General features: G+C 42.5%; 1 protein-coding gene and 1 long non-coding RNA gene across 2 annotated transcripts in view; one reads left to right on the forward strand and one right to left on the reverse strand.

Moving 5' to 3' along the window:
- Positions 1 to 9,150: 9,150 nt before the first annotated feature.
- Positions 9,151 to 13,287, reverse strand: LOC119143232. The gene is made up of 4 exons (XR_005102633.1): positions 12,716 to 13,287; positions 11,444 to 11,516; positions 11,011 to 11,091; positions 9,151 to 9,828 (listed from the first exon to the last, which is right to left on the reverse strand). It is a non-coding gene; the product is annotated as an uncharacterized LOC119143232 (long non-coding RNA).
- A 115-nt stretch (positions 13,288 to 13,402) lies between these two features.
- The window catches only part of DDX10 (DEAD-box helicase 10), a 192,195-nt gene continuing 190,854 nt past the window's right edge, over positions 13,403 to 14,743 (forward strand). The window contains exon 1 of the mRNA XM_037377027.1: positions 13,403 to 13,651. Within this exon, the coding sequence (XP_037232924.1) occupies positions 13,439 to 13,651 (213 nt within the window). The 5' untranslated portion in view covers positions 13,403 to 13,438. The remainder of the gene's footprint in view (positions 13,652 to 14,743) is intronic.

Here is a 14,743-nt window from a genome sequence, read left to right on the forward strand (position 1 = left end):
GCACAACCAGGATATGCAGAAAGAGAGCAGATATTTTTCTTCCAGTGAAAACAGTCCAACAAAATAGACCTGAATACTGTCTAACTGCTGGGGTTAAGGGTAGATGCATTTAATATATATACTGAGGTATTTGCAAACTGGCTGAGTAACTTTGTTAAATGGGTATCCACTTAACCGTACACTTAATATCAATAATGTGTTAGTAACTTTATGAAATAAGATCTTATTCCAGTGCAAAGTGACTACAAACTGGAGGCATTGTTAATAACAATACTAGTATATTATGTTCATGTAGTGATAACATAAACTGTTGTTCAAAGCACAAGGCAATGGAGTCATTGAGGATTTTTCTTATCTTTTGTCTGTTCTTCAGTCCCCTGAATATTATGGTTATTTTCCACCCAAGTTATTTTCCAACCTAAGTTGTCTTTCTGATAACAAGATAAAGCCTGTATTTCCAGTGCAACTGCATATGATTTTACTGTAATGCTAGATTTCTGGATGATTTGAATCTCTTTATTCAGTGTCCTTTGAGTCAAATTGATGGTGAGGTTTGTTTTTTTTTTTTTGTAATGTTTATGTGCATCTGTAGGACGAGTTTGTTTCTCTGTCACCATCACGTGTAGAAGCCTGCCTTTGAAGAAGCCTTTGAAGGAGACTAATGACGTCAATTCATCTCATTAAATGCGATGTCAATGCAGGCATACATTTAAACATTTGTGAATCATGTCACTTCAACAGCTGTAGGGCTTCTATATAACAATCTACATGTCCTTGTATGTAGCTATGCTATCAATATTCTAAACAGCAATGAGGCAAAAACTACAGTGGTGTCTTAGACATTACAGTGCAACTTCATTGCTCCAATTGGATGCTCTTGGAAGACCAAAATGACAAATTACTAAACATGTGCATAAATACTTGTAAACTAATTTTAAACCAAACCAGCATATGTCACTGGTTTTGAAGGACCTGTTTTCTAAGAAAGCAAAAGTTGGTTTTGTTTCTTTTGAAACTCAGAAGAGAGGAACTCATATGTCACCAGTTCTCATCTCCTTATACATCCCAAAATCAGACCCTGAGTCAGAAGAAAGTCTCTAAAGTCATACGGACATATATGATACAAACAAATGCAGCTTCTACTCTGCACTGAAAAACTGTTAATGTTGAATTCTATATGAAAAAAAACTTTGATACTGATATCTTGATAACTGTTGATATGAGCCTTCTATTTCTTGGAGACTATCCACCTCGTACTTTCCTGACTTACTTTTAAAGGCTGCATTATGGTAGTAAAATGAAAGTCTCAGATGCTTTTGGGTTTTGTTCCTCTCTTGTCATAATCTGTTCTCCCCCCCCCCCCCTTTTTTTTTTTCTTAATATTATTTTATTGTTTCTGTATTTACATGCTGCAGAGGCAAAATGATGTGGTTAAGTGATCAGGGTAATAAACTGTGAGCTTATGTTCAGATAATGGTCTCCTACTGCTGAAGAAAATCATGAAGTAAATCCAAGCCATTTATTTTTAAGTAAATTTAAATCATTATTGGAGCAAAGTTTGCACCCTGTTAATGTTGATCCTAGACGAGAGAATGTGCAGTAAAATTAAGCTTCAAAGTTTCCAGGGAAGCTTCTCTCTTAGAAAGAGTAAAAAGTTAATCCAACACAGGAATGTCAACTGAGACCATTTGAGATATTTCAAAAGTAATACACTGTGAACGCTACTTGCACATTTAAGCTGCTGAAGACAACAGAAATGCTGATAAATTTACAATGGAGACTCTTAAAAATCTGCAGCTCATAGTAAACTTATCTGTTCACAAGAGTTTTAGTACTCTGAGCACAGCCTCTTCCTGGCAGCTGTAAGACCTGCAGAAAAGCCACTGTGAATCCCTGCTCCCCACACTCCCCTACAGTGCCGCGCCAACCTGCTGAAGTCAGGGAAATGCACTGAATTTAAGCATCCCATCACTACAGTGGCAAGCAGGGTTGAGGCCAGGTACTGCAAGGAAACATTTGCCTGAACATTTTAGATAAAGGCTTTGTAAGTAGAGAGATGATTTGATCTTTCATAACATGGTTACCCTGTAATTCCTTTTAACAATCAACTGTGTCTATCACAACATTTACAAAGCCTTTTCTGTCTTTCTGGAAAGAGCATGTTTTTCAACAGCTTATTTTTCACTACATTTTTTTTGAAATTTGAATTGATGCTCATGTCTTTCATGAATTACAGTGTATCTCCAAAGCGTCTATTTGGCAAAGCATATTTTCCCAGTCCATGCTGGCCAAGAACTGACACAGAATCTGTTCACCTTGTACAAGGATTTTGGAGGGGCCTAAGAAAATGCAATTACCCATTCCAACCTGCAGCAGCTGAGAACTGTGAACAGCTTTCAAAAAACCTATCTATGACACCAGTCCCTCCTGTTGCATTTGTTGCCCATCAAACCCCTCCCTGGAGCCGCAGTAATTGGATTCATTGCAGAAAGTCATCCACGAACAGGAAGTTTCTCGTTAATGTTACTGCAAGGAATGGGGTGGAGTGATTAGAAAGAAGATGCAAAATAGCTGCTATCAAGAGTGAGGATCAAAGAGAAGGAGATGAATGAGTGGTTTGGGTTGTTATTGCTTTTGAAAGGTGACTGAAGGGAAAACAAAGCCAAACACACACAAAAAATGTTGTAGTAAGTTAAAGCTATTGGTCTGGATTTCCAGTCCACCACGTTCACTCATGCTGCACTGTTAAAAACAATTCCACATTAAGATAAAGAAATCTTTTTATTCTCTTCTGTGAGAACATAAATACCAACTCAAATGCCTCTTCCTTATTCCTAAATTTAAACTGAAAGCTCTCACTGTGTACCCTGGCTTTTTTCCCTTTATTCTTTAGATTCTTTTCAAGAATGTGGTTTTTTAAGCAAGACTTGTCTTTTTTGTTATCCCTGTGTCTCATTCAATAGCGTAATATGGCATTATCCTGATATGTAATACGCCAATTTTTATGGCAAAACAAACAGTAAGCACAGATTTACAATGAAACACAGTAACAATAATGAATGGTAGGAAGAACAGAAGCTTTTTGTCACTCCAAATTTAAATTCTTTTTTTTTTTTTTTCTCTGAACCTGCCGATACTATCCCAAGCACAGAGGCAACCCTAGATGAAAGGACACATTCATGCCATGGTGTGTGTCTGTGAACACTCTGTGTGATGTGCCTCTTACAGTTTTATTCATCCCTAAAAGGAGCTACCTTCTTTACACGTCTGAAGTATTGCAATCAGAGTGAAGCCTAAGCCTCATGGACATCGACAGCAAAACTCCAGTGAGGACTGGATTTCAAGTTTTAACAGTATTCGAGCTGCTGTGTTTAAAAGGAAGCAAGTGTTCTGGGTCTTCTTCTAAGAGAAGCTAAGTTACTTGGATGTTCTCTGCTTTATTTACCCTTTCTGTGGTGAAGGTGCTATTTTTCCTGATGTCACAAGACTGTGGAGGGACAGGATAGTATGGAAAACCCAAACTGACCGATAGGTATTGATGTGAATGAATGAATGCATGCAGTTTTCTTCTGTGCTAGACGAGGAAAGCCAGAGCACAGCATATTCTCTTTGGACTTCATGGAATGACACAGCAGCATAAATTCTTCACAGACTGTTTACAGTCTGGGTGTAGAAAGCTGAGTACTGTTGCTATTAAAGCTCTACAGATAGCTGTCCAGCTGGACAACACACACATATACAACATAATGATATACAGCAATAGTACTGGGGCTTTTGTCACTTCTGCTTTCAGTTGCTCCTATTTGTGCCTCACAGATAATTTTTAGCAGACAGTGAATGCCTAAATAAGAATCTTATAACAGAAACAGTTTCTTCATAACACCCAGATTTTACAGGTTGTACAAATCAACTCAGAACCATCATTGGTACATATCAAGTTGGAATGCTTTTTCCCCAGGTACATTATTTCACCTTTATTTATGTTGAATTTCAACTGCCATTATACTACCTAGCCAGTTACCCTACAGTCTTAACAGAAAGTCTTTTGTCACACTAGATAACATACCGTCAGGAAGAGCAAGGCTGCTCTGCAAGGAAAGGTGAGCCAGGAGAGCAGGGTGACAGTGAGAGGCAGGCAGGGACAGTGTCCTCCTATTGACAAGGCACGATCCCACAGCGCCTGAGCAGGGTGAGCGGAGCAGGTCCTGTGGTGGTCATCTAGTTCAGCCACATGCCATTGATTGCCAGACACACAAGTCTGTGGTGATCCAAGGTCCAAGGTCAAGCTAGGGAGTCAACTCAGTGCATCAGAGTCCATGCCCAGATCAGCGAGGTGCATAGCCAGGCACAGGCAGACTCACAATATAGCTCCAAGACCAGTACTAAGGTGTTGCGACGGAGGGAAGACACAGTCACTCAATATGAGTGATCAGCAGACTTCGTTTATTGTACCTTACAGTCACCTTTTATGCCTTGTTATAATTAGCTCATACATATTACAAAAGTTAAGCTCATTATTGGTTAGTTGCCTAAATACCAAGCCCGCCCCTAGTTTCTCTTCTGTAGTTATCTGTTCCCACCTGCAACATTCTTTTCCCACCAAAATCTTCCTATTATTGTGTAACAAGAACAGCCAAAGACAGTGTATTTTGCTTTACTTCAGATAAGCTGAGAGCGATGTGCATTTTTGTCCAGCCAGCTGGACTATGTCTATGTGACCCTTTTCAGCTAGCCAGTTATCCCCACTAAGGCTTTGCCTCCTCATCCTAATTCCATTTTCAGATAATTTCTGAATATGTTGGAAGTCATGGGCCAGGGATTACTAGCAGTGCTTTCCCTTTACTCTTCAAAATATTTATTTGTGCAAGTATGCAAGAGGCATACATGTGAGCAAGATAGGAGACTGCCAAGCAACATCTGCATAGATGAGTGCTGACAGTTCCACAGTTATCCATGTCCCCCCCGGAAGCCATGAACCTGAGCTCTGTGGTAGGAAGTTTATGCTGCCAAACTCGACTGAGCGGCAGAGTCTGTTAGCTTAGACTGAGCGGCTGCAGCTGTCAGGCTCCTGAATTTGGCAGAAACCAATCTTCTGTAGAGCTGTCTAGAGCTCTTATGGGTTTTTTGTTTATTTGTTTGTTTTTATGAGCTGTTAAACCTGTATAATTTAAATCTGAAATAGAGATGCTAATTTCATTAAAGAACACTGAACATTTTGTGAACCAGATCCAAAAAATAGCCAGTGAAAGACTTGTTTAGGCTTTAACTTTGCCCGTGAATCAACCACATCTGCTGAAGTAACCTGTTTCCTGGTTGTGTTACTGTTGACACTAAAATGATTTAAAGGATTGCTAAATGAAGTGAAACTGGAACACTAATCTGCTGAGAGGCTCAGCAAAGCTTTTTAGGTCCATGTTTTCACATGCCTTTTATTGAGTCTTTACATTAGATGAACATTAAACTCTTTGGGGAGGAATGTGGGACAGTCATTCCAGCTTGTAGGAGCTTAAATGTCATGTCTACATGTCATACTGCCATTATAGTGAGTGGAGATCTAGTCAATACAGCTAATGGAGTCTAGAGGGGAATTCAGATGACTAAATGAGATGTCTCTTTCAAAATGAGCCAAATAGCTCTACAGTTTCCAGTGGGATTAAATATAAGCATCTAGTGCCCTAGGGTATAGAAGCATCTGCACAAGGCTGGCAGATATGACATGGGGCATATGGGACATCTGTGCCCTTCTGGAGAAGCAGCTGAAGCTTAGGCAGGATGCCTTACAGCATCTCAGATGGCAACAGAGCAACTGAACCAAGCCCCTTCGTTTAGATGCCGCTATGTATGTATCTACAATCTGGAGCTGAATTCCACCCCCGGGAATCTGATTGTCAAGAAATGTTAAATGGTTATGTTGGCTTGTCTAACAAAAGTATACAGAATCTCCCATAAAAACCCACTGTTTTCCTTAACAATGTTTCTGGTTTTGCTTTCTCCTGAGTTCTTACGATCAGCAGTAGTACAGAAATGTTACTGTTAGATTCAGAAATCCAGCTGTTCAGGCTCATGGCTGTACACCATCCATTGTGAACTGACCTTCAGTAGGAAACTGTAGACAAACCTGCACAACCTGAAAGAAAATCTCTTGCCGTTGCCTTGTATTTGCAAGTGGGCAGATCTGGGCATTTAGCGCAGCAGCTTTCCTGTCTCAATTTTTTAGAATGCTGCAATCACTCTGGTTTTCGGAGGTCACCTGTGGCTACTCATGCTGTCACGACAGCACTCTTTTCACCTGAGTCTTGACAACACCTTCTACTTGAAAAATGTAGTGCAACTGAAATAATAAAGCATGAAGATAAATATATTTTTGATGTGACTTTGCAGTTATATATGGGATTAATTTGGTTTGACAGCTTTACAGTTCATGCAGCTGTTACCCATATGGGCACACACTGCATTCCTATAGGGAATTGGCAGCAGGAATGGTTGAGTGGTATGGACATGGTCATGGTCATGGGTCTGGCCTCATCTGTCAGCATAAACTACCAAGGTTGTTTACCTTCAATTCCCTTTTGCCTTCCCACATTGCCTTTCTGTGACTGACCCCCAGCCCATGTCTCTTCTCTAAAATTGGTGTCATGACCCATTACTATCAAATATAGATCTAATGAGTATCAACATTTAAACCAAATGTGATTTCTACAACCAGAAGTATGCACATAGATAGGTCAGGCTGGGTGGATTACACTTCACAGCCATACAAAGAGGTGTTATTAAGTCATTGTAAACAGGAGAGAAATGTGCACCTCAGAATTGAGCAATACACCTAGTGAATAAACTACAGAATCAAAAATAACATACTATGACTCTTTCTCCAAATGCAAGAATAATCAAGCATATAAAACCAAGGATAATAAAGTATAAATGCCTGCCACATAAAAGTGCAGTGCCATTTTTTACATATCTGACAAACTAAATATATTGTACTATGCTAATAGGCTGTGAAAAACAATACATTAACTGCCTCCTGAAATGAATCTGAAGTACAAAGAGCCCAAGAACTGTGCTAAATACAAGTATTTTTTTCCATAAAGTTATTTTCTAATTAAAGGACAGCATTTCAGTACGTCATTTTTATACTAAGCCTCAGTAGCACTGCGGTGTATACCATTCTGTTTCAGAAATGGCATTCTTTCAAACGGTGTGATCATCTGAAAAGTTAACTAATCTTTCGTAATTGGATTTATCAACTCCATCTGAGTTAGGAAATCAGCTCAGTTTGCGAAGGAACTGTAAAATTTGTTCAAAATCAAACACATATTTATGGAGTTCCCTGAGCTGGAATAACAGCCTGTGCCTTGGGACTGTACACAGATCCTGACCATCACAAAAAGAGCAGGCTTGATTATTTAATGGTTCTTTCCGTTGTGTATCTATTACGATCACAGTTGATTACTCATTTTTATTTCTACAGGTCTGTTACGGCCCCTAGTGGCTTATATACACCTAAACATCCTCATGGTCCCGTCACCGAAAGCTCAGAAATGCAGAAAGTGCTACAGGGCAAACCGTAGGAAGCAGTGAAGTGATAGGGCCTGCAGAGCCTGGGTGTGTTTGACAGTTCTGTGAGGGAAAACAAGTTTCAGCAAACCCCATCACATATTCTTGCAAGATTTGTCATGCTTATAATTTTCAATCCAAACACTTCTGTTGACTTAAAGGAAAAACGTTTTGATTTTGTATTTGCTTTAACCTTCCTCCCGCATCTTCATAACAAAAAAATCTACATATCATAACATTTTGAAGAGACGGATGGTATTATTTAAAGACTGAAAGAATGACACAGTACGTCATTCATTTTTTTAAATTACTTTCCATTTTATAGGCGGTCACCTTGTCTGACAACCTGAGTGAAAGCTTCTTCCTTGACTGTGGAAGTGTTTTCTTTGGTTAGGGCTTTCAGTACAACTTTCCCAATGGTCAGGTGGGCCTTCCCTAGCAAAAAGTTAATTTTGAGGGTCCTGCAGACCAAATCATGAATATTATAATCACCACCAGCAGTCCATAGAACACAAAAAGTCCTTTGTTATTCCAGAAGAAATGTGTTTATGCCATCTTATTAAAAAGTTCTTCAGCTCTTTTCCTAAAGCATTCTGTTGTATCACACAATATCATCCAACACTTCCTGACCAACAGTATCAAGATTTTTTGGCATTTCTAGAGACTTGACAAGCTGGTTTTGCTTCTGTATTTGAAGAAACTTGTTTAATTTTCCCCCTTTGCTGTTTTTCACACACATAAAGTGTTTTTGAGGCATCATGGCACAAAGTTTAATTTTATCGTGTAAACTTAAATCTGTACTGAGTGTGGTTTTCACTTAAACATTTAGTAAGTTGGTTGCTGTCATTCTGATCAATATAATTAGCATGGCATTTAGCCAAAATTCTGGTAATCAAGAGAACAGCAAAGCATAAGTCCTCTTTCCCCGCCACCCCCCCCCCCCCGACCTTTTCCTGGTCTGTTTCACCCCAGATTTTAAGAGGATAACGGACTTATAACCTGCATCTTCTGAAAGAATTCCAATTTGCAAACTTCTTGAAGGACAATTTTAACAACTGAGGCCTATTTCCATAGTGGTGGCTGTTAAATTGTCCATGGCCAAAGAAAATGAGTGAAGGACTGGAGGGCCATATTTCTCTCCATGAAGTCATTGTTTGTCATCTGGCAGGCTCAGGCTTGAAAAAGCAGCAGCTACTTTCTAAAATTATTTTATACATGACAGTTGGCTTTTTCAAACTATAAAACTATTTACCAATGTGGAAGGAAAAGACTTAATTCTAAAATTAACATTCAAATCCAGATACCTGTAAGATATCGTTCAGAATTAACTCTAGGTTGCTTATATATGTCTGTATTACTGAGGTTGCAACCACTAGTTTACTCCAAGAGTTTTTAAGCTGCACCATGCATTCATGTTTAGAGTAATAGTACGACTACTTTTTTTCCCAGAGCAGAATACATTTTGGAGTGTCTACTGAAAACCACATTCCTGCAATTTATATATTTGGTAAAAGTGTTTTCATTTTATTACTTCCACAAGAAGAGCACATAATGTCATCTACAAAATCATATTTATTTCATTTTGGGGAAACAGCAGCTCATTACTAAGAGGAAAGTACAAGGTCTCAATTATACCCCACAATATTCTTGGTCATAACTCACAATATTTATTCATCACAACTTACCCATTTGCTCAGGCCAGGAATTACTGAAACAGTGTTTCTACTGAGTTTTTGAAAATCTAGTTGAAGTTTTGCCTTTTAAAATTTAATTTCTTGGGTGATAGCCTTTTTACTATAGGGCTACCCAACATAGGAAAACCCATGGGCTTTCTTAATTTTTTTTTTCTGTACTCCTTTAGACAGATAAAAATTCATAATTACTTATGGGAACATTCTTTCTATTAAAAATAACATTCATAAATCTGACTGCCATTTGCATATTGTTTTTAAAAAAGCCTGAAGTTACATCATAGTACTGCAAATATTACACTGAAGATCCATCCTTTCACTGTGGGTTTTTTCAAGCTTGCATGTCTCATTCACAGACACTCAAGCACAATCCTCAGATGCAAAATCTTACATATCTCCTGAAGCATAGCAAGTTAAGCCTTGGAAGATAAGGAGAGGAGTGTTGAGAGACTCTTGGCCTCAGACAGCCTCTCAAGTAAATTCTCCTAGCACATGGCTGTTTCATTGAGAAGGGGTTTAGTGGTATTTCATTGATATCTTGTACTTCTGGGGTCCCTTCCTCTGGTTTGCTGATTACTTTCTTAGGTGATGAAGATTATGTGGAAAAAAGGAAAGAAAACAGGTCAGTACAAAACAATCAAAGATTTAATGGAAACACCAAAGTTTAACTTAAGTACACACAGTGTTATTATTTTTTTCTTAAATAAAATCAGCTTCTAGTTATCTTAAATTCCTGTAGAGATTTGTAAAGGGAATATTTAAGTGGGGTATGTGGTATGTGAATGAGAGTCTGAGCAGCAGCATGAGGTACCAGAAGAAATGGCACAGCAGGAGCGCAGGGAACGATGCACATGTAGCAAATGAAGAGATTAAGACCAACCATGAAATGCAAGAAAGAATATAAGTAAGAATGGGGAATTGGCAGGATGGGGGTGTAGGGCCAGCTGTACTACGGCCATGCCATGAAGAAAGCTCCACAACACAGATACAGAGCAACAGCTGTGCGATACAACTCAAATGAGGCTTTTGTCAAGAAAGAATATAAAGGATTTCAAAGATTGTGCACCATTGTCACCATTCAGGACGAACCCAGAAAAAGTGATTAGAGCTTGACTGTCAGGGCACAGCAAGGGCTTACTGCTTCCTAAGAGTCAGGGGCTAAGGCTGCTAGCACAGTGCAAGGGAGCAGGGTGTGCTCGTGGGTGGCAACCAGGGTCAGTCAAGAGTCCCGCTCATCAGACGAGTCTGTGGTGATGAGGCAGGTCCAAGGTCAAGCTGGGAAATCAACTCCCTGATCAGGGTCAGGATGAGGATCGGGTCTGGTGGCCACAGCCATTGACAACTGATAACCAGGCAGGTCCACACTGACAAAGCAGGTCCTAGGTCAAGCCAGGAAGTCAGTCTGCAGCTCAGAGGCCCAACGGGTGGGGTCTGCGGCCAAGAACAGGCATGGCTGTGGCTGAGCTGGGGACCAACATGACATAAGACAACTCCGGCAGGGCCTGAAGCTGCAGGGTGGAGCTGGGCCAGGGTGTAGGGGGAGGACTCAAGTGCGGCTGGTCAGGGCCATTAAGGTCTACAAGTGCCCTCAGGGCCCTGACCTTGATACTTGGTGCCCCTTGTCCTCCTTGTCACCATAAATAACCCTGCCCAAACACATGCATGTTTGTGCATTTGAGTAGGAAAGACTGAATCTGCATGAGAGTGAAATTATGAAGAATGACTGTTACTGAAACAGGTTTTTTTAGAAATCAAATATTACCTTCTTCTTCTCTGTGGTCTTGTATAGAGAGCCTTGTTACATTTATTGTTATAGCATACTCCCTTCCTTCGCTTCTCCAAACTGCAAGTAAACAACCATGCTTGAATCATTTATTTGTTAACTTGTAAAAAATAATTTTTTCTTCCCTTTCTCTTTATTAAAGTGAAAACCAGAAGGATCTCTGGTTTTGCCACAGTTTTAGGGTAGTACTATTACAAGACAGCTGAAGTAGTCTTCCACATCATAAATAAACGGATTTTAATACAGTAGAATTTGTTCCTGTATAAAAGGGAAACTTTTACAAACCATTGACTGTTTCTCAGACAAGCCCCTCAGGGTGAGAGGACAGCAGAGAAAATAGAAAGGTGGCTCCTTTTTTTTTGCAGGCTCCCAGACTTCCAATACAGGGCCGCGAGGCTCTTCAGCATTTTACCTTCTACTGCGGGAAACAGGACAGGCTGCTTTTGACTTTCTGGTTTTCCGTTCCTGGTATATGGATCCCTTGGCTAATGAGCAAACAAATCATTAAAAAGCATCGGAAACATATAAGCATAATTAACAGTGTTTTTCATGACAGCAGCAGAAAAAGTTGTTTTAGAAATAGGACAGCAAGATATTGTTTTTAATGTAACTTTTTTCATTGTGGATTTATGTCTGTGGTTACTCATGGACCACTGCTGCTGTTCTGCTATGAGTGAGATGAACCTGTAGGCAAAACATAGGCCAGGTGAGCAAAGACAGCATGTTCAAACTCAAACCTTTCACCTGTACATTTACTTACAAAAAGGTTAAACTTACTCCATCAGGGCAACAGCAGGAATTCTACACAGGAGGGTTTCTGGTTTTTCTTTTTCTATTACAGGCAGACAGAACCACTTAAAGTGGCAGCTGAGCCCTGCACCAGTCTGATCATGTCAGGTTGGGACCTTCTTTTGTATGTCAAGTTAATGTGCTGTAATCATGGGAAAGATGTTCCATCCCCCCTCCCCAAGCACATCCTTCGGGGTGGAACTGCACCTCCTGCAAACAGTTTTTAATCAGGTACTTCTGGAAAAAAACATTTCTGTTTCAAGAATAAAACCTTCAGTATCCTTCCTTATTCATCTTAACAGCAAATAAACACCTAGAGAAAACCACTGAATTCAAAGCTGTACCTAGGAGGAGAGAACCCACTGGGACATATTTAATGGAGATATTTCCAGCCTGTCCTGAAATTAGGAACTTAATGTATTTTAAAGAGGAAACAAACATTTCTATGATCACGGGTTTGCCTGATCTTTGGGAGGAGGGAAAACATCTTCAGTGACACACTCAACGTATGTACGGCAAAAGTGGAGCTAATTAAGACACTCCCTTTTCCCTCAGCTTTCTGGAATTCCAAACCCTCATCAGAGACAGTAATTATTTTGGGAGTCTTTCACTGTTCCCCTCATCAGCGTGTTTACTTCCTTCTTCTGACATTGCATAAATATGTTTGTCATTTTCTCTTCCTGATGTGGCACAATAACTCTGCAGCCTGGTTTTGGGTTTTAATTCTGCATGCCCATGTGGTACTAAAACTGACTCAGCGGATCGTTTCTGACCGAGCGACTGCAGAGCGATGCAGACCTTCCCCCCAGAGAGAGGTTAAGAATTGGCCCATGCAAAGATAGTGTAATACACATTTGCAGGTGTATTAAATCTGATTACTTGTAGAGATACGTACCTCTTATAGAGACCACCCCAGGTAAACATGTTGGCCCCCCTGTGAGGCCCAGCCAAGCCATGGCGCAGCGCAGGGCTCTCAGCCAAGGCCACCGGCTGCAGCTGTATTACCAAGGCTCAAACACACATCCAACTGCGCTTAAATCCAGCACCTTACACGCAAGGCCCACCGTATGTCTGACAAGTCCCTTCTGATTTTTTAAAAATGTGGCAGTTTTCCCCTGTAATAAATTAGCAAATAAAGCATTAACAGAGCTTTCATAGAACTCTGCCTCCTCATCCCTTGCCCCACTGCGCTGCAGAGGACTGAATTTATGTCAGTACTAAGCACATATTCCTTTTCTATTATGGCATCATTTCTTTACGGTTTTTCATTTCAATTTTGTCATCTCTGTCACAGAACATATTTTACAAGCTGCGCCAAGAGCCCATTTTTTGGGTTATACTAGACGAAGTGTGATTTCTCTTCAACTCTCGCGCAACCTCTCCACCTTTCCACAGGTGAGGGAAGGCCCAGAGCGCGGGCTCTCTCGGAGCGGAGCCGCGCCGAGCCCGTCCGAGCCCAGCCGAACCCGTCCCAGCCCGTCCGAAACGAGCCGAGCCGAGCCGAGCCCGTCCGAAACGAGCCGAGCCGTCCGAGCCCAGCCGAGCCCTCCCCGGCGGCGCGCCCGGCTGACGCACTCCGCGCGCGCCCAGCCCCGCCCCCGGCGGCCGTGTGGGTCCCATGCGGGGCGGCGGGGGCAGCATGGGCCGGGCCGGCAGCGATGGCGGCGGCGGCGGGGCGGCGGCGATGGACCCCGTGCGCAGCTTCGAGCGCTGGAAGAAGAAGTACACTCGGCGGACGAGGAGGCTGCGGCTGCAGCGCAAGGAGAGGAAGCGGCCCGAGTGGCAGGTGGAGCGGGAGGTCATCGGCCGCCTGGTGCAGCGCTACCCCGAGGTACGCGTGGTGCTGCCGGGCCGGGGGGGAGCGGGGCGGGGGGACGCCAGGCGGGCGGGCATGGCGGGCGGGCAAGCGGCTCCTCTCCTCGTGCGGGGTGTGTGTGGGTAGGGCTGCGAGGGGGAAGCTGTGAGGGGGAGAGGTGTCCTGGTGCGCACCCCGCGTTGGCAGGGCTGTGCCTCTGGCTGTTGGCGGTGCCTGTAGGTAGCTGGTTTGTTGGGCGACGCTGGACGGTGGCAGGCAGAGGGGCTTTCACCCCCTTGAGGCAGGGATGCGCCTCCATTCCTTGCCTTTCGCCCCCCGGGCAGAGGAGGAGCGGGCGGTACCCGCAGTGCCCGCGGCTCTGGTGGCGTGGCCGGGCAGGCAGCGGCCCCCGAGGGGCGCGGGTGGGCGGGGGCGCGGTGAGGAGGCGGCTGTGGCCGATCGTCACCAGTGGCGCTTGGCCCTTCTGACCAGGCGGCCAGCGCGTCTCGGCTGCTGGAGGTGGGACACCAGGAGATGGGACACCTTTCTCTCCGTAGAAGCTGCCCTACAGGCAGACATCACCCTAGAAGAGCACGTTGTTTAACCTCAAGTCAGGACATAGGTATCTGAGTGTAGAGCCAGGGTTGGTGGCCTTGGTTTTGTCACCCAGATTGTCTTGCATCCCTCTGGGGGATGCTGGCTTTTGAGCCATGCTGCTTAGTAGGTGGTACCGAGATTGTGAATAATTCTGAATAACGGCTTAGGTGTGCTCTGCCTGTGCAGTTGCTCTGCATCCTGCCAACTTTTGCTGAAGTTGCAGCTACTCCTGGAGAGAAGCGTGGCAGTTGTACGTGGCTATGCTGCACTCAGCGTAGCTGGTAGTAGAGGCTTCTTGGTGGTTGTAATTTGATTGAGCAGAAAGTAATGACAGGTCTGGAAGAAACATGTCTGTCGCCATGAAGAGGTCATATTAGCTGCTTTGGTTAAGATTTAGCAAGGTAATATTCTGATGCTTCACACAATCGTGGACGACTTTACTGGTTTGCAAGCAAACGATGTGCTTCTGAAGATGGTCAAATTATTGTTTTGAATCACATGTTATTTCTCAGGGGGAAAAATGGACTTACT

The sequence above is a fragment of the Falco rusticolus genome, chromosome 2 (genome assembly GCF_015220075.1).
Source record: "Falco rusticolus isolate bFalRus1 chromosome 2, bFalRus1.pri, whole genome shotgun sequence".
Classification (NCBI taxonomy): Eukaryota; Metazoa; Chordata; class Aves; order Falconiformes; family Falconidae; genus Falco; species Falco rusticolus.